This window comes from Sminthopsis crassicaudata, chromosome 6 (assembly GCF_048593235.1).
Source record: "Sminthopsis crassicaudata isolate SCR6 chromosome 6, ASM4859323v1, whole genome shotgun sequence".
NCBI lineage: Eukaryota > Metazoa > Chordata > Mammalia > Dasyuromorphia > Dasyuridae > Sminthopsis > Sminthopsis crassicaudata.
The window spans coordinates 2,876,449-2,902,561 of NC_133622.1; the positions used below are offsets into that span (position 1 = coordinate 2,876,449).

Sequence of the window (26,113 nt, forward strand, 5' to 3'; positions counted from 1 at the left end):
ATGGTGGCGAACCGCCACCTGCCGGTGTCCCCCCGGGGGCCGCCGGGAGCAGAGCCCGGGGAGCCGCCCCCGGCCCCGGCCGCAGGTTTGGCGGGCTCCCCTCAGAAAGTGGCCGAGGTGCTGAGCAGCCAGTACGGGCTGAACGCGTTCGTGGGGGGGCTGCTGCTGATGTTCGCGTGGGCGGTGCACGCCGTGGGCGTGGGCAAGGGCCACCTCCTCTCCTTCCTCATCACCCTCATGCTCATCCAGCTCCTGTGGATGCTGTGGTACGTGGGCCGGAGCTACGCGCAGCGGAGGCTCATCCGGGAGAAGGACACGCACGCGGGGGCCCGCTGGCTGCGGGGTGAGTGCGGGCCCCTGCCGCGCGGACCGCACGCGGAGCGGGGGGGAGGGGGGACTCTGCCCCGCCGGGGCGCCCTCTCCCGCTCACTTACCCTCCCAGACCCCCGGGAGTTCGCGCCGAGGGGGGCCTCGGAGTCCTGGGCGGGGCCGAGGGGCCGGGCCGGGGACCAGCGTTCGCCCGGGTCTCCCGCTTGACTATGTGTACGAGCTTGACCACAAAATCCGATTCGGACAGGAAAGAGTCTACACCAGCTCCGCAGAGCAGGGTAAATTCCCGTCTTCGGCCTCTTTCTTCGGCTCTCCCCCCGCATTAAGGGTCTCTAACCGAGGGGCGCGAGCCTGGTTTCTAAAAATATTTTGTCAAGTTTATTTCAATAGAACTGGTTTCTTTTTCCATCGTATTTTACAACCCGATTGTTCTGAGCCTGGGCTCATGGGGCTCCCCAGAAAGAGGTGCCCGGCGCACAAGCGTACACTTCGGCTAGAACCGCCCCAACTTTGCCGGGGGGGGGGGCGGGGCTGTGTGACCCGCAGGCGATTTAAAAACGACCAGGCGGATTGCTGGGACAGCTTAGTTAAGGTTCCCGAGGAACTTTGCGCGCTCTCCCACCCTAGTCAGTCCTCACTTCAGCTAGAGAGGAGGGGTTATTGCCATCCCCATTTTAGCAATGAGAAAGTTTGGCAGAAGTTAGTTGACCCGTCCAGGGTCACCCCGTTTAGACAGCATTTGAACTTGGGTCTTCTTTACTCTTAAGTTTGCCACCCTGTTGGGCAGCAAGCACACGGAGGGGAGTGACAGGATTAAGACACAGTAGACAAGGAGTCTGATTTCGAAAAGTTGTCAAGGCCACTCTGTCCTCAAGCGCAAGAGCCGTCGCCGGTGCTTTGGGGAGTCTGTACCTCTGGGGGGTCAGAGCAGAGCCGCCTTCTGAGAATTTTGTTTGGCCTCTCTGCGGAAGCCGGCTGGTGAGAGAAGCGGAGGTCGCGAGCGGCGCTGGCACTGGGGTGTCACACCCATTGGGTGCGTGGACATCTCCCCCCTGCCTTTCCCCTATCTCCCCTCCATCCTTTCTTCTTGAGCTGGCCGTGGCAGTGGCTTCCAGGTGGTTCCTTTGGAACGGAAATGAATCTGAGTTAGAGAAAGTGAAAAGTCAGTGGCAGCCATTGGGAGAAAGTCAAATGAAACAAATAAAAGCGTCCAAATCAGGAGGGGAAGAAAAAAAAAGAAATTCACACAAGAACTTTCTCACATCTTTAAAAGGAAGAGCAAGTGTGCGCATAATATTTGCAGCCTCGTGTACAATCATCCTTTTTATTATACCATGGCATGGAGTTGCTTGATTTATCTCATACATTTTTTTTAAAAAGAAGGAAAAGGAGGAAGTTGACTCGTGGGGTGTAGTTAAGGAAGTGTTATTTTTTAATTAAAGATGAACTAGCCTAATTATCCTGGAAAAACAAACCCTGGGAGCTCCAAGCCCCAAGGTAACATTTTGCAGGTACCCCCAAGGCATGAATGAATCAGTTAATGACCCGGCTTAGCGGTGAGCGCTGGGAGGTGAAGACGGAAATCTGTAGTAAGCTGAAAAATTGTGGAAACGCGTCCCGTTCCCTCCTGGGAGATTTTCAGAAGTTCCACAAATGATTTCTGTTGAGCCTCAGTTGAAAACTGATGTGCTGAAACCCTACCTTTCAGGAGTGGGGGTCCCCCTAAATCGGAAAGACAGTAGTTGTGTCTTTGGTCTGGCATTGTGAGCACTCTTCTTCTTTGTGCTGAATCTGTAGCTCTCTTATCCCACCACAAGCAATCAATTTAATGTGTGACCAAGGGCAGAACCTCAGAATTGCGAAAGGAAACTCAGGACATAGAGGGGCGGGCGGGGGGGGGGGGATCTCTGTCTAAACAAGAATCCCCTCTGCAGCGGAACTGAAGAGTTTTGTGCAAGTTCTACTTGAAGATCTCTAGTGAGGGGGAACCTGCTTCTCCTGAAGGGTCCTTAAGAAGGTTATTCACTTCTGGATGACTAATTGCTACAAAGATTGTTCCCATATTGGGTAAAACCCATGACTGCCACTTCAGGAAAGATTCTGGGACTGTGCAGTGCATCCTTTTCTGTTTAAATTTGGAATTCTCCATTCTTTCCCCTCCTCCCACCCTGCTGAGAAGGGAAGCAATATTCCCATCACACACATACAAAAACCAGGTCATCTCTCTCAAAACCAGGGAATCAACTTGGAGTAAAGCAGTTGTTCTCCTAACTTGAGGAGACCCCAGGAAAGACCCAATCTGCAGGGGCAGAGATTCAGCCTAAGTGCAAACACCTTCAAACCAACAAACTTTGGGGACAGCTAGGGGGATTAATAGCTTTAATCTTAGAAACTTTCATCTAAAAGAGTGGCGGGGTGTCTGACTACTGAGTAGGAAAAGAGTGAGGGACCTTCTGCTATGCAGGGATTCCAGGCTGTGCTGACCAGGATGGCAAACATCTCGAGTGCAATAGCAGGGAGGCTGGGACCTCGGTGGCTCTGGGCACTTGCAGGGGAGCAGAGTCCTCGGTTTCACTTCCCAGGCACAGAGAGGACAGTTGTAATCTGCAATCCCTGGAGGGACTGCAGAAAGCAAGATCATTAGTGAGACAGTGTGAGTGGGGACCCTCCCTGTGGCTTACCAGTGGGGACAAAAGCCCGCAGGTGGTCCCTGAAACAGATCTCAGAAAACAAGAGTAAGAAGGCCTTGAGCCTTGGGGTATCGTTCCCCATACGTTGAGACTACAATTTGATTACACCAATGACTGCTAGAAAATAATAAAACAAACAAACAAAAAAATGAATATGAGTAAGCCAAGGAGGAAGAAACCAACCATTGATAGTTACTATGGAAGTAAAGAAGATCTGGATTCAGATTCAGAGGAAGATGACAGAGCTTAAAAAGTCATTCCTTTTTCAGAGAAATGTCAAATTGTCCCAAGCACAAAAAGAGTTCTTGTAAGAACTTAAAAAGGACTTTAAGAATCAAATAAGAGAAAAAGAGTAAAAATTAGGAAAAAATAAGAGCAACCCAAGAAAATCAAGAAAATTATGAGAAGGAAGTCAACCAATTGGAAATAGAGAATCAAAAGTTTAAGGAATAATAATTTCTTGAAAACTGGAGTGGGGCAAGGGGAAACCAATAACATTCTAAGACAACAAGAAATCATAAAACAAAACTAGAAAATCAAAAAAAGAAAAGAAAGTGAAAGATCTCATCAGAAAAGCAACTAATCTGGAGAACAGTTAGAGAGAGCTGGACTATCTAAAAATTACAATAGACAAAGAATATCAATATAATGTGTAAATGGCAATGTTTATTTTTTTCCTTTTCTCATTTTGAATTTAAGTTTAAAATACATTTAAATATTTATCAAAAAAGTACAAATTAAGAGAAAATAATGAAAATCAGAATATGCCCAATTACAAAATGGGTCTCAGTTCAAATCTAGCATCTGCCATTTAATAACTTTGGGCATGTCTCTTAATCCCTATAGACTTTAGTTTTCCTATCTACAAAATCAGGGGGTTGGACTAGTAAATGATATTTAAGGAAGTTTAAAGCTCTAAATTTATGATGTTTTTGTTATGAATTAACATCAAAGAGCAGTAGGTGGGGCAGTGTTTAGAGCATCAGCTCTGAAGTCAGGAAGACCCGAGTTCAAATCTGTTCTCAGACATTTAACACTTCCTAGCTTGTGTGACCCTGGGCAAGTCACTTAATCCTAATTTCCTCAGCGAAAGAAAGAAAGGAAGAAAGAAAGAAAGAAAGTTAAAGCCAAATTAATGACTGAGCTCTAGAGTCAGCTAATATCTTAAGACAAAGCAATGTTATTCAAATGGGGGAAAATTTATTTTATTCTATCTTTTTCCTCAATAGCATTTTATTTTACTAAATGCAGTTTCCAAATATAAAGATAGCTTTCAATCTTCATTTCTGCAAGATTTTGAATTTCAATTTTTTCTCCCTCCCTCCTTTCTTTCCCATCCCCAAGCCAGCAAGCAATTCTATATAAGTTAAACATGTTCCAGCCTTCTAAATATATTTCCATATTTCTCATGTTGTGCAAGACCAAAAGGGAAGTTTCATATGAATAGTTCTCTCTCTCTCTCTCTCTCTCTCTCTCTCTCTCTCTCTCTCTCTCTCTCTCTCTCTCTCTCTCTCTCTCTCTCTCTCTCTCTGGATATAGATGGCAATTTCCATCCCCATTCTATTGGAATTGTCTTGGATCAAGGTATTGCTGGAAGGAGATAAATCCATTGTAGCTGACCATCACATACTCTTGCTATTACTGTGTGCAATGTTCTCCTGATTCTGCTCATTTCATTTAGCATCAGTTCATGTCTTTTCAGGCTTTTCTGAAATCAGCCTGCTCGTTATTTCTTATAAAACAAGAATATTCCATTATATTCATATAATGGTGGGATTTACAAAAAAACCTAAGTCCTGCTAGTAAGGAAAAAAATGTTGGATAAGGCTTTTTCCTGGTGCCTTCCAAACACAGCATAGAAAAGATGGGAATAAAAATACATATACTAAGGGATTAGATGTAGCATCTGCATCCTGCAGCTTGACTTACTGGATCTATGAATATAGATATGGATAGACACACATATGTACATATATATGTTTATATATACACACATATCCATATAGAATGGGTTTTATTTTTCTTTCCTTCTTAATGCAGAAGCAGGGGATAGTAGGAAGAAAAGGATTCAAAACTGAAATTTTAAGTTAAAAAAACTTTAAACACAGTAAAAGCAAACTTATGTGACATGGTTACGTAATTAGTGAACATAATCAGGGTTCCTTTGAGGATAGACCAGACTGGAATTGCTTACAGGGTTAATACAACAATTCTGCGGTTTGGTAAAATGACTATGATGTTTTCCCATGGGGGAGGGGGAGTATGTGTGGAGGTGGTGGTGGAAATCATTGTATGATTGATTCTATGAAGAGAAAAGGCAATTGACTTGTGGAGTCAGTCTCTGTGGGAGAGAATTGCTCCTCCCATTCCCTTTCCTGTTTTCCGAAGGGCTATGGATTCATTTTCCTTTCTTCCAAAAATTAAGTTTTACCCCGAATTGCTCCAGCTATTTATTTCTCAGATTATCTAAGTCTCGGGAATTGTGGTCTAAGGTGGAAAAAAGATAGAGCCAATGAAATATTGCTATAGGAATACTGCCATCTGTATTTTTCTAATTCCTTTTGACACCTAGAATCATACACTATCCCACAGTATTCCACAGACACAGAATCATAGATCATCCTGGATAGAAAGGACCTAGAATTGAGATGACTCTTTATTATTCAATCATTTTGATGTTCAATCAGTTGCTGTCCAACTCCATGTAAGCTCATTTGGGGTTTTCTTGGCAAAGATACTGGAGGAATTTGTCATTTCCTTCTCCAGCTCATTTTACAGATGAGGAAACTGAGGCACGCTGGGCTAAGGGACTTAAGGATCACAACATAAGTGATATAAGATTTGAACTCAGGAAGAGGAGTCTTCCTTATTCCGAGCCCAAGCACCATAGTGCCCCCAAGCTACTCTGAGTTGAATCTAACTTTCCTTTTTTATGTGCCGAAAACTGAAGATTAAGTGACTTGACAGAATACAGAAACTAAGTTGCAGAATTTGAACTCAAATTCATAGTTTTCTAACTCCAAGTCCATGTTTTGTTTCATTTTGTTTTGTCTTGTTTTGTTTTTTTCCCCTATTATATCATACCACCAATGAGTCTCTCTGGTTTAGAGATTTTTTAGAGATTTTGTAAGATTTTGGTTCCAATTTTTTTCTCCCTTTCTCCTTTACTTTCTCCTTCCTCAAGAGAGAAAGCAATGTGGTCTGGGTGTACATGGGCAATCATTTTAAACTTACTTCCTTATTAGGCATTTAGTAAAAAAAAAAAAAAAAAAATCAGAACAAAAGGGAAAAATCTCAAGAAAGAAAAAGCAAACAAATAAACAAAGGTGAAAAAGTAAGCTTTGATCCATGTTAAATCTTCATAGTAAATGCAGATGGCATTTTACATTTCAAGTCTATTGGAATTGTCTTAGAACACTATAAACTGAGAAGAGTCAATTGCATCTTAGTCGATCATCACATAATTTTGCTGTTAGCTGTGTTAAAAGTTATTTTTTAAAAATTGAATTTTCAGATCTGAATTCTCTTCCTCCCAGTATCCCCTCTCTCTACATTGAAATAGCAAGAAAAATAAAAAGCATTCTAAATGTGTGTGTGTGTGTGTGTGTGTGTGTGTGTGTGTGTGTGTGTGCGCGCTCAAGGGCAAGGAGATAAATTCCAAATTGATTATGTTCAAAAAACTCACCAAAAAACCCTCACAAATTATTATATTTTATTGATTTTACAATTTTACCTTTTTTTTGACAGTACATATGCCTGGGTAATTTTTTACAACATTATCCCTTGCACTCACTTCTGTTCCGAATTTTCCCCTCCTTCCCTTCACCCCCTCCCCTAGACCGGCAGGCAGTCCCATACATGTTAAATATATTACAGAATATCCTAAATACAATATATGTGCCTCCCAAAAATTATAATTCTCATTCCGCATGCTGAGTCTATCACTTTTCTATCAAGAGGTGAGTAGTATGTTTCATCACGAATCTTCTGGAATTGTGATTAGTCATTGCATTGATCAGAGCTCCTGAGCTTTTTCAAGTTGGTTGGTTTTTACAATATTATTATTATATAAATCTCTTGGTTCTATTCCTTTCACTTTGCATGAACTCATACAAATCTAACCAGGTTTCTCTGAAATCCTTCCCTTCATAGTTTTTCACTGCATAATAATATTCCTTCACATTCATATACCAAAGTTTATTCAGCTATTCCCCAAATGATGAGCTGTTCCTAATGTCCAAAAGAACTTCTCTAAGGCAGATTTTAGAAAAACTTACAAAGACTTAACATCATTTGATGCAAAGTGAAGTGAGCAGAATCAGGAGAACTTTGTACAAAGTAACAGAACACTGTATGATGATTAGCTATGAGTTATTTAGCTCTTTTCAGCAATATAAAGATCCAAGACAATTCCAAAGGACTCCTAATGGAAAATGCATTTCATATCCAGAGAAGGAACTGATGCCATCTGATTGCAAATTGAGGCACGCAATTTTCACTTTTAAATTTTCTTAATTTTTAAAATTTTTGTTTACTCTTTCACAACATATATTTTGCATGATTGCACAGATTAATTTGTTTAAAATCACTTGCTGTTTTAGGGAAGAAAGAAGAGAGGAAAGAAGGGAGAAAATCTGAAATTTAAAAGTTTTTTAAAAGAATGTTTAAATTTTCTTTACATACAATTGGAAAAACAAAATATTATTTGTGAATAGATAACTGCTATAACTATTTTTGTACATATGGATCATTTTCCTCTTTCTTTGATCTCTTCAAATTATATACTGAGTAACCTAGTTGAAGGGTTAAAAACTTTTTGGCCACAATTCCAAATTGCTTTCCAGGATGGTTGGGCCAGCTCATAATTCCACTGACAGTGCATTAATGTGCTTTCCCCCCCACAATCCCTCCAGCCTTTTGTCGTTTTCTTTCTTTTTTTGTCATCTTTTTCAGTTTAATGAATGTGTTACTAATAAGTCTTCATGTAGGAATTTTTTCTTATAGTAAAGAATTTCCAAAAAAATAAAAAACATTTCAGAATTCAAGATGGGTTCAGGAAATATATCATTATAGACAGAGAGAATATTAGCTGGAAGGGGTCTAAGTTTCAACTTGTACAACTTTTCTCCTTTTTATATATGAAGAAACTGAGTTTAAGTGACTTGCCCAAGGTGATACAGGTAACATCTGGCAAAGCTATTATCAATTTACTATCGTTATCCTGATCTCAGATTCCATGATTTTAATACTGAAACTGAAAGATGAGTGGCCAAAAAGATGGTATTCACTCTCTGCTTTATGGATGTTCTGTGTGGGTTGCTTTGGCCAAACAATATATCACTTAGTGGCAAACGCTCTGCTGATGAGCTCTTTACACTTAATCATCTTGGTCCCCAGATAACTAACTCATCATCTGTCACCTAACTCCAGAGTCCCGAGCCATATAAAATCCCAGAACTTGTGCTCTGCTGTCCTGGCCTGTAGGAAACCAAAGTCACTCCTTCACCATGATGAGGCTCGAGAGAAAGACTTTAGTGGAGAGTAAAGCACCAATTGCTTCTTCTTCTTCTTCTTCTTTTTTTTTTCAAAACAGTAAATCAAACACAGTACCTTTTACCTAATAGTTACTGGTAGATAAGCATATAGGTATGTATATATGTATGTATATACATACACATGTATACACAATAATTTATTTATTTCAAATACTATAAATGTAAATATATGCAAATATAGTCACTTAAAGCACCATATAGTAGATATCCATATCTATATCAATGTATATAAGTGGGTGTATATGTGTATACATATATAGTTTTAAAAATTGAAAACTGTTTTCCTTTAATGATTTAATTTGGTCCTTACAACTACCTTGTGAAGAAAGTAATATAAGGTGACCCAGAAGTCTTAGTGCTATTAAAACTATCAAAACTAAAAACTGCACTAAGACTTTGGGGACATCCTGTATAGTTATTATTCTAGCCACTTTACAGATGAATTAAAAAAAAGAGTAAGGGGCTTCTGAGGGGTTAAATGACTAACCTTGCATAGCTAAGAAGAATAAGAGGCTGGATTTGAATTCAGGTCTTTCTTGGCTTCAGTTCTAGTACTCTGGCTCTCTACTTTGGCTGCCTCAAAAACAATTGAAGCTTACTTAGAACTTTTGAGTTTGCAAAGTGTCTTATGCTCATCATCTTGTTTCAGCCTCACATCTGTTCTGTGAGATGAAGCCTACAGATAATATATTTTCTCCTTATTCCCTCATTGTTTTCTTGTTTTTGGACATATTAACAAGAGGCCATTGGGATTGCAGAGCTTAAGTACCTTTCTTAAGGTCATAAAACTACTGAGTATCTGAAGTTGGATTTGAATCTAGGTCTTTCTGAACATAAGTCCAGTGCTCCGGTTGTGGTTCCGAGCTTCTGCCTCCTACTAGCTCTTTAATAAGTGTTTGTTGAGTGGAAATTGATGTCATGTTTAATTTAACTTTCTAATAAACATTTATTATTCCAAACGACTTTAAAATATTGTGGTCAACAGCAAATATTTGTAAGGATCCCGTTGTCTTTGGTTTCTTTCCAGTAAAAAAAAGGAAGGAAGGAAGAAAGCTCGTTGTACTGCTTCCTATAATCTGGTGAATAATGGAGATGGAACATTGGCTGGTTTTGTTATTTGTCATTGGAGCATTCTGAGGTTAAGAACTATAGCTTTATTGTTCTCCTTTGTGGGAACCATATATGACCGTGTTTGGTGTTTTGCTTTGTGTTGTACATGCGTGATGCAAGGCCCTTAGTCTCCATGGGTCCATATGGTATCCATAAATCCTAAGGTCCAGTAGTAAGGCTCTATCTATGTAGAAGAAGGCCCCAAGAAGGGCTACAAGGCTTTCCTTGCTCACTTGTTTTCTTGAGCTACTCACGACCAGTCCTCTTGTTTATTGAGAGATGCTTCTGAAATGGTTGCTGTCCATTAACCTTTTGTTCTTTCAGGTAGCATCACCCTTTTTGCCGCCATCACCATTGTTCTAGGTTGCTTTAAAGTTGGATACTTTGTTGGATTTGCAGAATGTTTATCAGCAACAGAAGGAGTCTTTCCAGTTGCCCATTCAATCCATACTCTCTCACAGGTAAAACAAGCTTGCTTTCTTCCTTTTAAGCTGATTATTCAGCAAGTATTCTACACATTCTGACATACTTTTCATTTCACTCAATTTTATGAAAATAGTTATTTTAATGATGCATTTCCTGTAATAAGTAGCCAAGGAAAAAATTAAACTTCTATAATATGCTATCTTATAATTTTAAGTGGAAGGATATGGTTTCTCCTTGGAAACAATTGTTATAAGTGTGTTAAAAGTGTGTTTTGAGCAGCAGCTCAAAATAAAATCATAGCATAAATCTTATATTTTTACAGTTTAATTCTTGGCTTTAAAAATACTTCAAGATAAAGTAAAATAGAATTTTTGTCTAGATGGCAATATAAAGAAACATGATCATTTTTTCTTACATACAGAAAAGGATTGATGGTCTTGGTACTAGTGTTCCATTCTCTTAGTAACAGGAGTGTTTTATTTCCAAACTAGACACAGTTATGGAATTGTTTAATAATAACCAGGTGCTGAATACATTTCAGTAACACAGTACAATGGAAAGAACACTAAATGTGGTATTGGAGGAGCTGGATTCAAATCCAGACTTGGTTGCTGCTTGCTACTTGTGTGATCTTGGCAAATCCCTTCCTTCTTTAGGCCTTACTTTCTTCATCTGTGAAAATGAAGAGGTTGTACTAGATGTTTTCTAAGGTACTTTTTGGCTCGAGACACAAACTATCTAGTGTTGTTAGGACAGAATTTTTTTAATGGTTTGTAGTCTTAGCTCTGCCATTGACTTATGTGACCCTCAGCAAAGATTTCAGTCCCCTCATGTGCAAAGATAATGGTGCTAGATTAGATTTTTCCTTCATTTCCTTCTAGCTCTGACATTCTCTCCCAGAATTTTCAAATTTTAAGAATATTTCCTCCATAAAGTGAATTTATAGTTATGTAATTGGTCCTGAATTTCATGTGAGTATTAGAAACATTTTAGGACAATGGACAATAGACCATTAGAATATACATTGATTGGAATGGACTTCTTCTTATTAGAACTATCCCCATTCAGTTTTAGTCTTTTTTTGGGGGGAGGGGCTACTGTCTATCTATAGATTCTCATGTCTTCAAAGGTAAAGGCAGGTAAAACAAGCTTGCTTTCTTCCCTTTAAGCTGATTATTCAACAAGTTGATTCTGTCTAAATGATTCTTTTTTTTTCTGCATTTATTTCTATCCAGGTATATTTCCTTTGGGGGCATGCAAAGGATATTATCCAGTCTTTCAAAACACTTGAAAGGTAAAAAAAAAAGAATTGCTTCAAATACTGATTTTGATATTCTTTTAGAAACATGTTTTATTAAACAAAATGTATTCACTACTTTAAATAATGGCTTATAAATATTACCATTATTCTCAAGAAGGCTTTTAAAAGAGGCAACAGAAAAACAGTCTGCTTATATTACTGCTATTCTCTTGGTTACCTTTTTGGGTTAATAATAGCATTCTACATTTCCCCACACCTTTAGTATCTACTCTTCCTTCATATATTTTGGGAATCAATTTTTCAGTGCGCTTTGTCTCTATCTCTCTCTGTCCGTCTGTCTGTCTCTTTTGCCCTCTCCCCTTCTACCATCTCACCTTTACCACAAATTTTTTTCCTCATCTGGAATCCTATTTTTAGAATCTAAATAACTCCACTGCTTTTGTTGGTGAAATTTTTTTAGTTATAAAACTCTTTACAGATATTTTCCATCTTTTATTTGTTTGTTGTACTTTAACTAGTTTCAAACTTAATGCCCCTGGATGACTTGCTTAGATTTCTTACCAAGTTTTCTTTAAACCAGTTTCCTTCAGCCACTTCTGATTATTTTGTGGGATACCACTGCTCATAGTCAGACTCTACATTTTTAGTAAAATTTTATAAACATTGGTGAACTTTCTAAATGAGGTTCAAGATCACTCAGAATAATTGGTTCTAACTACCCACATGGGAAAAACTAAGTGAATGCAGAATGTCTACTGTGTAGGCTGTGAAATACAGTTTTATGGATAATTAATCTATAGAAGTCATCTATCTCTAAATATTTTATAATTCAGACAAATAGACAATAAAGTAGAATAAAACTGATGAGAAGGAAAAGAGTAAGTTGAATTGCTTGTAGAGAATTGTACAGCATTTCCAATAGTCCTGAAAGTCATCCCTGTCACAAAATTTTACCAAGTTGACATTGATATTTTCCTGATAGATTATACATCACTGCAATCTTTGAGTAATCAAAACTATGGGTGAACCAAACAATAGTAGAAATGTGTGTGGAGGATGTAAGCTCAAACATATTAACAATGATGACTTGTATGTAAGACTTGTATCTAAAAGATATGACTGAAAATGGAAGTGGACTAGTTAAGTAGTCAGAGCATAGGACAACAGATGGACAGCTCAAGCACTAAATTGTTAAAACATAATGTTAAAACTCTTAGAGAGGAAGCTCCCCAGTATGTTGATGTATCCTTCATCTAGGATTTACGTGAGGACAGGAACAAGTGTTGTTCAGGATTAAAAGGTAAGAAATAGCTGTACTGTGCCTGTACTGTGAGGGGGAAATACCTTCATTAGCAAGATTATTGAAATGGTAAGAACATACTTTTATTATATATGTATATGTGTGTATAAAATTATTTCTATATATTATTTATATTAAGAACATACATTACCTCAGAGCATTTAGACCTTAATCATTCTAGCAGAAAAAAAAAAATGTGGCTCTTCTTTTCAGAATGCTCTTGTAAATATGCATCACTGTTGGGAGAAAAAAGACAAAACAATTGGGTTCTTCCTAAAAGGGCTTTTTTCTCTACTTGTGGATTTCTGTCTGTAGCTAGGGACCTAACTTTACTTATTCTCTGGGAGCTAATATTTGAAAAGGAGACAATCCCAGAGAAGTTTCCAAATCAAATCAACACAGGGAACGGAGCCAGATTTAGTTGCTAGAGGCAATGACTGTTGGCAAAGGAAGGGCAGAAATTAGCTCACTGTGCTCAGTGTCAATCGGAGAAGGAAGTATATGAACAAAAGCAGAAAGCGGAGCCACATGTATTGTTAGCAAATGAAAGACTGTCTGAGTCAAATATTATTGTCTGTGTTTATTAAAAGCTCTACACAATACCTCATAGAAATTTCACTATACTGATAAAATCTATAGGGGCCAGACAAACATCGAGAGCAAACAAATTTTACACACATGTTGATTCAGAAATATCATCCAAGATTCTATTTTATTCTTCATTACTACCTGAAAATTCCACTCTTGACAAAGGGTGTGTTGTATTCAAGTGGCAAAATACTCCTCCTCCAGTTAGCACTGGACAGCTCCAGAGGTTTTCACTAGATCCAAGTGTGACTTAGTTCCCTCTCTGCCTCAGACCCACTTTGGCCAAGTGACTTTTGGCCTTTATCTATAAAATGAAGCGATTGTATTAGATAATGTTTAAAGTCCTGTCCAGCTTTAACATCATTTACATATATGGATACATACATATATTTAGACACATATATCTGATATATTCTAAAACCTTTCAGTTCTAACATTCTGTATCCATCTTCTACATTTATGTGTAATATAAGATTCCTTTCAGTTCTAATTGAATTTGACAAACCATTTTAATTAATCTGGGAAAAATATGGGGGTGTTTGAGGGGATGTCATCATGGAGGAGGCAGCACCTTGTGTTGGACAATAAAAGGGGGGGAAAGACTTTGGTGAATGGAAATTAGAGAGGAGGGGACAGCATTCTAGGCATGGCAATAGCAAGGGGACAATTGGAAGAGGGCAGGACTATTGAGTTTGACCTGAATGTGGAGCATCTGGGGAGGAATCATATCTAGGAATCGCATACACGGCTGGACAGATACTTTGGGCTTTGAATACCAGAGCAAAAAGTTTACTCTTCATTTGGCAGGCAGTGGGGAGTCACTGAGGATTTTTGAATAGAGGAGTGATGGGATAATAGAGAGGTATAGTGATTCTGTTTGGATAGTAGTGGAGGGGAGATGGAGAAGCAGCCTGGAGCCAACCTGGAGATGACATGACCAGTTAGGATGCTGTTTGAAAATCCTAGGTGACAAAAGTGACCTAAGTTAGCGTGATCTGAGGGTGGATGGTGGGAGGGCACAGACTGAGAAATATTGCAGAATAGAAGTGGTCATTAGTGACCACTTTTTCATTAAAGTAGAAAGAATCAAAGTTAGATTGCAAAGTTAGGGGAGCAACAAGGGTATTTTGGAAAAAATGACAGCTAGTATTTATGACTTGTTTCTAGAAATATGGAAGAAAGAGGGAGGAGAGGGAGAAGGACAAATAGCAGTCAAGGGAATTACTATTAGCATGGGGGGTTTCTAAGAAAAGAAGAATAAAGGTTCTTGAGAAGAGAAAGATGGAGCAAGTTCACAGCATTGAAGGGAAGGGATGGGATTGAGAATATGGATGACCTTGAATGTGGAGTTAAAGTTTTCCTCCAAGGCTAGAGGAAAGAAGAAATAGATAGGTGAAGATCAGCGAGTTGAGGCTCTACTATTTGCTATTCCACGTTCTAGGATTCTCTTCAGTGGAAGATTCTATGTTCTTATGTTTCAAGGGTCCTTCCTGCTTTTACCACTACAATCATTGTTACTTCCAGCTCCAGCTCCAGAAATTCTACTTTTGGAATACTGTCCATTATTGGCTTAGCACATAGCCAACTTTACTGCATGATGGGTTTTTATCAGAGATAAAACTAGGATTCTGTGTTTTCAGAGGACCCAATGACCTGCCCCTAAAAAGAGAGATTGATTGTGCCTGTGGGCCCTATTCATCAATTACTCTGCTTTGATAGTCACTGAGCCACTCATCCAGCAAATGGCGATGTTTTCTAGGTTCGGCTTGATCCATTCTGTATTCACAAATTTGCTCCTCTGGGCTAATGGTGTCCTGAATGAGTCAAAGCACCAGCTTAATGAACATAAGGAAAGGCTGATGACTTTAGGCTTTGGAAACATCACAATAGGTAAGATTTGGGGGTAAATGTTTTCCCTTTTTGACAAATTTTTGGCATTGTCTTATATGTACTGTGCATCAGTTTCCTCATCTATAAAACAGGGAAAATAACATCATCCACCTCTCTTCATGAGGAGAATTTATTCCAAAGCCTGACACTTAGTAGGTGCTTAGTAAATGGTTATTCCCTTCTCCTTCACTTATTCCTTTCTCCTTCACCTTCACTGCCTACATGAGGCAATGGTGAATTAAATTTTGTTTTTTCTCCTATTAATTCTTAATGTTGATAATAGCTCTAAAATGTATGACTTTGCTTCCTTTCCTTATTCAATAGAGTTCACTGAACTTAAAAACATTCTTAATGACGTTAGATTTTGCAGAACTCCACCAGGATCTGTCTAAAGATAAGCCCTCCGTTTTCAGGGCAGGTGTAAGAGGCTGGCACTGGGGTTAAATGTATACATTCTGGCCAAGACCAATTTAGGCCAGACCAGTGATTCCTGGCCTATAAAATACAATAAAAGCAACTTTACTGGTAACAAAAGATTAAAAGACTCCTCAGTCGGATAATACACTTCTTCTCTCTGCCCTCATAGTCAGCACAGCAATCAGCCATTCTGTGTATTCTCTGTAGGGCAGTAAGGGATCCAATCATACCTCTGATCTAGACTCCTCTTGGGCCTCAGGGGGCAAGAAAATGGTTCCCTAACCTTCTTAAAGGACCCACCTAGTCTACTTAAACCATATGTTTTTCCAGCCACAGTATATTAATTCAATTTCTGCCAAAACCATGAGATTACTCCTTTCTCTTCAGAGTGTATATGCAGGTATGTGCACATGTACATGTGCATGCATGTAAGCATACACCTATGTGGGTACTACTTAATTATAAGTAAAATAGGTAGAACTCTAGACTTGGAATCAAAAGAGCTCGATTCTAGATTAGAGCACTCTCTAAGTCTCGGTTTGATTTTTTGTGAAATGCAAAAAAAATTACATTTTCATTATTGATGTTGCAGGGTTTTGGTGAGAATCAAATAGTGTACTTTGTAATAAAAACCATTGTATAAATGTACAGTGTTGTTTTCTGTATCCTTTAGAACTCTTAGAGCACATTTATGTAGGACTCTTGTTGATCTACATCCTAAACGATAATTTAAATTGATTGCAGAGCTAGAAGGAAAACTTTTGATCCAATGGATCCCCTCTGCCTCGAATGGCCTTTCCCCCTCACTTCTGCCTGCTTCTATATATTCTATGTGTCATCTTCCAAGGCAGTCCCATTCCTCCACGAAGCCTGCCCTAGATTTCCTTTTTCTCTTCCTCTTTTGGACTAACATAAATGTCTTAAACCTCTCATTACACTTTTACATTCTAGTTGTGATAGTTATAGGACTTATCCTCTCACTAGACTTCACACTCCTTGAGAGCAAGGTGGATTTCCTGTTCCTCGGTGTGTAATCCTTCCTGATTCTCCTGGGTCAGTGCTTCAAGAAAAATCAAGAGGAATTTAAGAACAGCTTAAAGAACTAAGTTCTGTTCATTGTCCAGGCATTTGTGTTTTGGTTTCTGTCTGGATGAAGTGACTTTGCCTCCATTAGTGATCTGTCTTTTTCTTTTAGTCTTAGATGACCACTCCCCCGAATGTAATTGCACGTCCACCGCTCTCTGCTCCGTAATCTCACAAGGAATCTATTACCTCTATCCTTTCAACATAGAGTATCATATCTTGGCCTCCACAATGTTCTATGTCTTGTGGAAAAACATTGGTCGCAAAGTTGAGAGCCATCCGCACCCAAAGATCCAGTTCAAGTTCCACGGGGTGATGATGGGCACGGTTGTTGGCCTGACGGTGCTGGCCATCACAATCGGCATCGTGGTAGTCTACCTGATCCAGATCGGACGTTCAAAGACCAAAAGCGAGTCTGCACTCATCATGTTTTACATCTATGCTACGGCCTCCTTGGTGCTGATGGTTGTGGCTGGCGTGGCAGGAGTCTGGATTTATAGGACACAAGAGACAGCGTTGGATGAATCCAAAAACCCTGCCCGAAAGCTTGACTCGGACCTCTTGATAGGAACTGCCTCCGGCTCCTGGCTCATTTCCTGGGGATCCATCTTGGCTATCATCTGTGCTGAGGAACATCCCACTTACACATGGTACAATCTGCCGTACTCTATCCTGGCGATTCTGGAGAAATATATTCAAAACCTTTTCATCATTGAATCCATCCACCGCAAGCCCGAGAGATATAATGAGGATATCAGGACCCTCAGGGTTATGGCAATTTGCAGTAGGAATCCCACTCCACTCACTCCTTCATGTCAAAAAAATGGTGGTATGGCAGGAGATGCTGCTTCCAACAGCAGAGAATTGTCATACATGCTCAATGGAAGTGTTTGTTCGAGAGAGAGCAGAGAACAGAACCAGGAAAACAACCCAGGCGCAGACGACAGTCCGAGTTCCTTGCCCACTAATACCAAGAGGAAAATCCTGAGAAATATCGCAGCCTTTTTGTTCCTGTGCAACATTTCGGTAAGATACGCTAAATATGTATAATCTATGTCAAATTGCTTGCCTTCTCAAAGGGGAGGAAGGAGGGAGAGAACTTGGAACTCAGAATTTGAAAAGAAAATGTTTAAATTATTTTTACATATAATTGGGAAAAAATAAAATATTAAATAAAAATATGTTAAATATTCTGTCTAATGAGTAAGTAGCAGAACCAAAAGCTCTTGAATTTTTGGAGCCATAGAATGATAGAATCTTAGAGCAAGCTTGTTCTGGTAAATGTTTAACCATCATCTTTCTGGGGGAAAAAAAAAAAAAGAATGTCTTCAGGGTATATTTTCAGTTTAACCTGCATCATTGACCTTTTTTTTATTACTTTCTTAAGCATAGACAATCAAGAAAACAATCAATCAAGTTCTGATATAGAGCATTGATTTCTGAGGGATAAAGGCTCATACTGAAAACTGGACAATCAGCTCTCTCCAGCTGGCTGCAGCACATCAAGGCGGAAAGAAATCTCAGGGACCAACTAGTCCAATCTCTGAAGATGTTAGGTTCTTACTAAGTGCTAATGAGATAATGAGATATTAGGTTCTTACTAAGTGCTAAGTCCGTACTTGACAATTCCCCTAGTCTGGCCTATTTTCCTCATCTTATAAAATGAGGATGGAATGCATCTGAGTTACAATTCAATCCAAACAAAATATTATTATCAAGGTTCTTAAGTCATTTTTCAGTCATGTCCAATTCTCCACAAACCCATTTGGAGTTTTCTTGGCAAAGATACTGGAGTGATTTGTTCTTTTCTTCTCCAGTTCATTTTACAGATGAGGAACCTGAGACAAACAGGGTTAAGTGATTTTCAAAGACTTACATAACTAATAAATGTCTGAGGCTAGATTTGAACTCTTACAGGTGAGTCTTCCTCCTAAGCCCAGTTAAATATTCTTAAACTCTTCCTTCCTTCCTTGTAACTCAGACGCATTCCATGCTCATTTTATAAGATGAGGAAAATAGGCCAGAATAGGGGAATTGTCAAGTACGGACTTAGCACTTAGTAAGAACCTAATATTTCATTATCTCATTAGCACTTAGTAAGAACCTAACAAGAAAGATAATGGTGGGCTTACTTAAATATAATGTTACGTGTCATCTTCTGGAGCAGCCTATTTCAGCTTTTGGACAGTTCCAGCAGTTGGGAGTTTCTTCCTTAAGAGGAGCAGAAATCTGCTTCCCTGAAACTTCTGTCCATTAGTCTTATTTTAGTCTGTTGGGTCCGAGCAGAATTACTCAAAAGGATAAGCATAAAGGATAGAAAGCCAGTCTTGACCTTGAGTCAGGTCCCACCCTGCCATGTAATTGCTTCATCCTGGCAAGTCACTGCCTCTGGCTACCAAAGGCCTAGATTTCAGCCAATTATTTGGTTTAGCCTCTGTTTTGTGAATAAGATGGCAAGCTGGGCATTGAATAAGAGCCAATGCTCCACAGTGCCTTCGTACACTGTTAATTGTAGAACAGGCTTTGAACTAAAGGGAATTTCCCCATTGGGAGAAATCACCAATTCATTTGGAGATTATGGGTCTATATTAAAGTAAAAAAGAAAAATAAAAAACAAACATTTTAAAATATTAATTTTTACAATGTAAAAATTATTCCATACTTTGTTTTCTATAGATTAATATTAGAAAATGGATAAGAAAAAAATTACATAAGACTTCATAGGAAGTCAGCTTGAGGGAGTGCAAAGCTCAGAGCTGGATGTCAGAAGATCTGGGCATTCTGATCTTGATTCTCTTATTAATTCTAGTAGCAGTGTGGCTTTGGACAAGTCATTCTCAGTCTTTGGGCCTCAGTTTCCTTGTCCATAAAATGCAGGAATGGGCCAAGATGATTTCTAAGACACTTCCTCCTCTAACCTACAGTAGCTGTAAGTTGAATCAGGAGTCACAGATACAGAAGAAGCCACAGAATTTTTGGAGATAGAATTTGTCCTCACTGGCTCCACAAATGGGCTCCTGGAGCATAGGGACAAATTCTTTTACTGTTGAGAACAAAATGGCCTTGCTATGTGACTATCACTTCGGTTCTGGCAGTAATTACTCTGTAAGACTTCACACACCTGACAGCCTTGCATCCTTTTTCCGATGCAGGTAAAAAGAAACACCAGCTCTATTTAGTAGGTTCTTTCTGAGAGCTCCTGAAGCCAAGAGAAAGATAAGACCAGCAATCTCAGGGCTCCATATTGTGTGCTTTAAAGAATGCATTCATATCTGGTGCTCCGTGGGAACCTTGTGATTTTGAAAGAACAAGTTTCATTTCCCCCATTGTACAGATTAATAAATGAATGACTGAAAAACTTCCTGTGCACTGGGAATGGGATAGAAAAAGTGGGCCAGTACCTGCTGGACACATTTCTCAAGGACTGTGTCACTCTCACTCAAACATTTATTAAAAGCTTACTATGTGTCAGGAACTGTGCTAAGTGCTAGAGATATCCCCAAGGTGCTTATCTTCTAACAAATATACATACAAAGCCACACGTGTAAAGGAGTTCAGCCTCACCATGGAAGGAAAGGGCTGATGGCAAGTCCCCGGGATCCTCAGATAGGGAAGCTGAAGTCCAGGGGGCAAAGGAACTTGTCACATGGCTGACTGGGACCAACATGCCAATCCTGACAAGCAAAACCAACCAGGAAGGGGCCGTGTCTTCCTGAGCCCATCAGTTCTCTGCCTCCAGGTGGATGGCATGGAGCAACATGGTTCTTCCGGATGTGCTGTTGGTCATTGCTTTGATCAGAGTTTTAAACACTTTTCCAAGTCAGTTTTTCTTTATAATGTTGTTTATCATTGTATTATCAGGTAACTTGTTCTCCTGGTTCTACTCACTTCATTTTGCTGCAGTCCAGACTTTCTAGGATTCTCTAATTGTCTTTTTCATAATTGCTCAAGGCACAATAATATTTCATTACATTCATTTGAAATCTTCTTTTCAGTCATTCCTTTTTAGATGGGCACTCCTTGGTCTCCAGTCCTTTTCATTTCTTTTTCTTTTTAATCCCTTTTTTTCCTATTCCCCCCTTCCATTATCTTCATCCATTCCTTACCCTATATTTAATTCTTTGTCTTTGTCAAGTCAATAATCTAATCCATTCCAATCCCCAAATCTGAAGTCTCAGAAGAGGAGTTGGGAGAGGAATGAAGGATGGTGATTTAGACCATTCCTCAAATTGAAATTTCATAAGGAACCCATTAGTGGGAAAGGAGGCAACAAAACAGAGGAATCTTCCAGGATAAGAAGGCAGCTGAGAATTAGCTTTCTCCTCCTCCTCCTCCTCCTCCTCCTCCTCTTTTTTCTTCTCTTTCTCCCTCTCTTTCTCCTCCTCTTCTTCCTCTTTCTCCTCCTCTTCTTCCTCTTTCTCCTCCCCTTTTTCTCTATTGAGGGAAAGGCCCTCGATAAATGTTCATTGAATTGAATTCTCTAAACCACTTGGCCAAATCCACATATAGCAAAGCACCTAGTTGGGTGTTCTGAAAAGGGCCGACTCTGGCAGGGGCAATTAGTGCTATAGAAAGCCATAAGAAGCAGCGAGGCAGCATCCTGGAGAGAGCTGGGAAGACCTGCTAGCTGTGCCATTCCAGGAAAGTCATTTGACTTTTCTCAGCCTTGGTTTTCCCATCTGTAAATGGGGATAACAATAGCACCTATTTCATATAGCCAAAAAAATAACCAAAAGAGAGAATATGTAGAAAGCACTTTGCAAACCTTAAAGCATTATATAAATGTTAGCTATTCTTCTCCTTGCTATTAAAAGGGAGCGATCACTGTAGGCCAGTGGAGTACTGAAAATTATGCTGACTCGGTGTCCCTACTGTTCCTAGTCCTGCTTATCGATCAGTTGGGGAGGATCACCCAGTCCGCAACTTTTGTATTATCTGTGATCCATATTATGGAGGCTCATCCCCTTCCGGTTAGACAGCACATAAAAGTCTATTCCCCTTTTCTACAATGTCATTTCCCTTTGATGTAGCCCTCGGGGAGGAGCCAAGATGCAATAGCCCATCCCCTTTTGCCGATATGGGGTCTCCTGAATTGTCTTTCTCATTTCCATAAAAGCTGGCTCCATCTTGAATATCTGACTCAATCTAGCCACATGTTGCTTGATGTGTTTTTAAAAAATAAAATCCTAATAGTTTGGTTTTTTTTTTTTTTTTTTTTTTTTTTGGTCTTATTGAGCAAAGCAAAGGCCTGAACAAAGAACTTTCCTTTTAATAGAAAGAAGGTTTCAAGAAGAAGTTGGAAATTGAAAAGGGTATTAGAGGATTCCCCTGAGAGTTATTAATTTGTAAGGCACATTATCGGTTGTGACCTCATTTGACATCATGTAGCTGAATGTGGGGGCTGCAAAACTATTTATTATCAATAAATGTTTAATTTGTAGACCTAGTTTATGTACCTATATATCTGGGTCATGTAAAAATTTCTCAGGCAAAAAGAGTTAGTGGGTGAAAAAAAGTTTAAGAAGCCCTGTTCTAGTTCAGCCTCTTGATTTTGCAGATGAGGAAATTGAGATCCAGAAAGAAAAATTTGCATAATTTCCAATAGCTAGTAAATAGCAGAGTTAGAATTTGAATCTAGATTCCCTAATTCCAAACTCAATGCCCTTCCTCTATATTGTGCTATAATGTTATTCAAATCTATAATGGAGTCCAGTCTACCATATACTGTGCCTTGTTAGAAAGTAGAATAATTAAGGGCAGAGAAACTGCCTCTCTCATTTTGGGGGGAAGACGATATTAAGAAGCCTTGTGTTATATTGGGTAAAAGGGATGGACATTGGGTTTTAGACCCAGAATGTCTGGATGCAAGGCTCCCGAGAAAATCACTTAACCACTCCGAGCCCCAGAGAATTTATAAAATTGGGATAGAAATAGTTGCCCCACCTAAATCCATAAAACTAAAGGAATAGGAAGAGCCAGGCCCGGTGATACATGCCGAAAATTCCTGCTAGCTGGGAGGCTGCTGCAGGTGGATTACTTGAGCTGGGGAGCTCTGAGATGGATTAGGGTTAAACCGTTAGGTGCCTGCAATAAATCCCTCACCAATATGGTGAGTCCCAGGAGTAGAGGGAGGAGGGGACCAGGCTGCCTAAGGAGGGAATAAGTGGGCCAGGTAGGAAATAGAGAAGGCCAAAACTTCTGTGTGGAGCCGCAGTGGGATTCAGGCTGTGAGGGGCAGCTGCATGTCCTGCCTCAATGAGATCAGCAGATCTAGACCCCCAAACCAAAACCAACCAAGCAAATAAACAATAAACGATTGGAACAGTTTTCTGAAGAATAATTATAGCAACCACATGAAAGACTACTCCGAATAATAAAAGAAATGAAAAGTTAAATGACCCCAAAGTTTCCTTGCATGCTCAGCAAATTGGCAAAAATGTCAAAAGGTGTGAATGGGCATTTGGACGGCTTATGGAAAGACAGGCACATTCTCCCAGGAATGCAAGGAAAGAGCAACAGGAGCTGTATGTGCACAAATATTAATAGTTTAAGCTCAAACCTGGAAACTAAGGGCACGCTAACTTATTAAACAGAGGCTAAGCAAAGTAGGCTATATGAATGTACCAAATAGTAAGATGTTGTGAGAAATGACAAGCCAGACAGTGATAGAATTCATTGGAAGGCAGCAGAATTAGGAGAACAAGTTAAACCACAATAATATTGTAAGGAAAAACAGCTGTAAAGACTTTAAAACTCTGATCAATGGCAAAATGAGCACTCAGATGACTTCGGGAGGAATGGGTCAGAGATGGTGAGTAAAAGCGGAGGGATCCCAAGACAGTGAGCTGAGTGGGACTGGCAACGCCGCTGACCTCGACCACTTTTTATCATTTCATGTGCTCTCACCAGGGCTTTCTGAAGTAGGCAATGCTGTCTAATTTTGCAGGAGATTCCTATTCAGGTGTGGCTTAGAATAGATCCCCATGGTGGTCTCTCCCTGCTCTCAAATTCTGTGATGCTGGGTGGGTTCCTGAGCCTCTCCGGGCCCGAGCGGACAGTCAGATGGGCCAGGTGGACTACAGGGCGCCAAAAAGCAGAGGTCAGCTCTGGAGGGAAGAGGCTATTTTTTGTCTGGGCTTTGTGTAGCTCCCAAGCAAAGGCTTCTCAGGAGACAATACAGTTCTTTTCCCTTCTCATGCAGCTTTGGATCCCACCTGCTTTTGGATGCCGGCCTGAATATGACAACGGATTAGAAGAAATTGTTTTTGGATTTGAACCTTGGATAATCGTGGTGAACCTTGCGATGCCTTTTTCTATTTTCTACCGGATGCATTCAGCTGCCTCTCTATTTGAGGTCTATTGTAAGACTTAGACGGAGGAACAAACAAATCCACAAAGTCATTCTCCTGCCATCCGAGAACCACCAGGCTCTGCAAATATTATGTCGGCAAACACAGGGACACTAAATAGATTTGTGTTATTGCCGTCCTGATTTTTATATGTAATCATTGTGTTTACTATGTTTTTAGGGAAACTTTTTTTTATCCTCAATTAGTGTTCCAAATTTTTGATAAATAAAAATCTACATTTAAGTTGAATTTTTTAAATGATGAAATCATATCTTTCTTTTCCTGGTTCAATTTTCTTTTGAAATAATTCCATTAAATGGCATGTGCCTTGTAATTGGAGAATATATTACTGATTTGAGAAGTTTTATATTTAATTTTTGAACAGATGTAATGTAATTTGTGATTTTCTCCAGGGTATCTTGTATACACATAAATACTTATAATATAATACTCTTTATTGATAGAATACTGTGCATATTTTTATTTGTGAATATTTTAGATTTTTTACATTCTTTTAAAATGACCCTATGCTGTAATAAAGCTAGTTCTTTTTCTGTGAGTTGGAATTCCCCCAGGAAAAAAAAAAAGTCAAATTCGTTCAGCTGAATAAGCAGTGATTCAGGAAGAAAGGGAACAAGCATTTACTAAGTGCCTACTATGTGCCAGGCAGTACATTAAACACTTCACAAATATGATTCTGGAGAGGCAGGTGCTATTGTCCTCATCTTACAGATGAGGAAACTGAGGGAAACAGAGATTAAGTAATTTGTCCAGAGATCTGCAGCAACCAAATGTCTGAAGTCAGCTCCGAACTCAAGTGTAGTATTCATTTTGCCTGGTTAAGCAGATGCTCCTTAAAAATACAGAGGCTCAATGGATAAGAGCCCTGGTCTGGAGTCAGGAGAGACCAGAGTTTCAAATCCAGCCTCAGACACTCACTAGCTGTGAGATCCTGGGTGCTCACTTAACCTTCTGTTGCCTTAATCCTTCCTAATAGCGTTGCCAAGAAAATCCCATAAGCAGTAGCAAAGAGTTGGACGAGACTAAATGTCTGAGCAACAGAATGTACAAAACACTTTTGGGACTGCCATGGGGAGAAGGGACTTCTTTGTGGGGCTTTTTAGCGTTATACAGAGACATATATTAAACACATTCATGACACCTGTGATGTATACGATTTCACTGATGCGTTTCTATTTACATAGGCCCCTAATTGGATCTGGCTTCACTCTGTAAAATGGTATTCTTTGGTCCTGCCCTTGACTTGAGCCTCCATCATCAAAACCAACTGGGAACCCCCAAAGTGAAACTCACTCACTTTCAGGAGTCCAGAATTCTAGGCAAACAGCAGTCCCAAAGCATTCATTGGAATAGAAAGGAGAACCACCATTGGTATCCTTGTCCATTTTGCAGATGAATGGCTCACTGATTCCTCTTAGTGCCGGGGAGTCTGGGAAAAAGGCATCTTCCTTCTAGTTCCTTCTTAAAAAACGGAAGAGAAGAGGGCCCAGTCTTGGCAGCCTCGGGCCCTGCGAGCTTGGAGGGTTCCGGCTGCGTTTTCAGCAGCCTCCCTCCGGTGCTCGCCGAGGGGAACAGTGTGGACTTGCTCACAGCCTGAGAATCAGTGGCCAGTGGGAGTAGCTCGCCAAGCTCACCTGGACTCCACCACTCAGGTCCCTTTGTTCTGTCCACCACGTGCTCCGCTCCCCACCCAAAGCATCCTAGTGTCTAGAAATGCGATGCCCATGAGGTAGGAGGCAGCTGGAGAACCATCCCAGGCCACTGGGAAATGGGACTTCTGGGGATCCAACCTTCGTTATAATAATGAAGCCCATCATTTGTCCAGCACTTTAATCTTTATAAAGCATTTGCCCCCAGAGTATTGGTCTAGAGCCAGAGCTGGAAGGGACCTCAGAGCCTCCAGGTGAATCAGTAAGCCAATAATTAAACACAAGCACCTACGTTGTGCCGGGCTCGCCAGGTGCCACAATGCGTAGAGCGCTGGAGCTGGGGTCGGGCCCAGACATTTACCGGCAAGTCACTTCACCCTGTTTGCCCCATCTATCAGATGGGCTGGAGAAGGACCTGGCAAAGCCCTTCTGTGTCTCTGCCAG

At 40.0% G+C, this 26,113-nt stretch overlaps 1 protein-coding gene across 1 annotated transcript; it reads left to right on the plus strand.

The window, feature by feature from the left end:
* OTOP1 (otopetrin 1) lies at nucleotides 1-24,201 on the plus strand. The gene is made up of 6 exons (XM_074273963.1): nucleotides 1-343; nucleotides 10,010-10,146; nucleotides 11,347-11,405; nucleotides 15,020-15,150; nucleotides 16,763-17,676; nucleotides 23,852-24,201. Exons 1-6 carry the CDS (start codon nucleotides 1-3, stop codon nucleotides 24,020-24,022), a joined length of 1,755 nt encoding a protein of 584 aa, XP_074130064.1. The 3' UTR covers nucleotides 24,023-24,201.
* Nucleotides 24,202-26,113: the final 1,912 nt, after the last annotated feature.

Excerpts from the sequence above, each read along its gene's own strand:
- OTOP1 (XM_074273963.1), top strand. The coding sequence starts at position 1 with ATGGTGGCGAACCGCCACCTGCCGGTGTCCCCCCGGGGGCCGCCGGGA. Across the intron at positions 344-10,009 it reads GGGGGCCCGCTGGCTGCGGG|GTAGCATCACCCTTTTTGCC; the intron begins GTGAGTGCGGGC and ends TTGTTCTTTCAG. Across the intron at positions 10,147-11,346 it reads CAATCCATACTCTCTCACAG|GTATATTTCCTTTGGGGGCA; the intron begins GTAAAACAAGCT and ends ATTTCTATCCAG.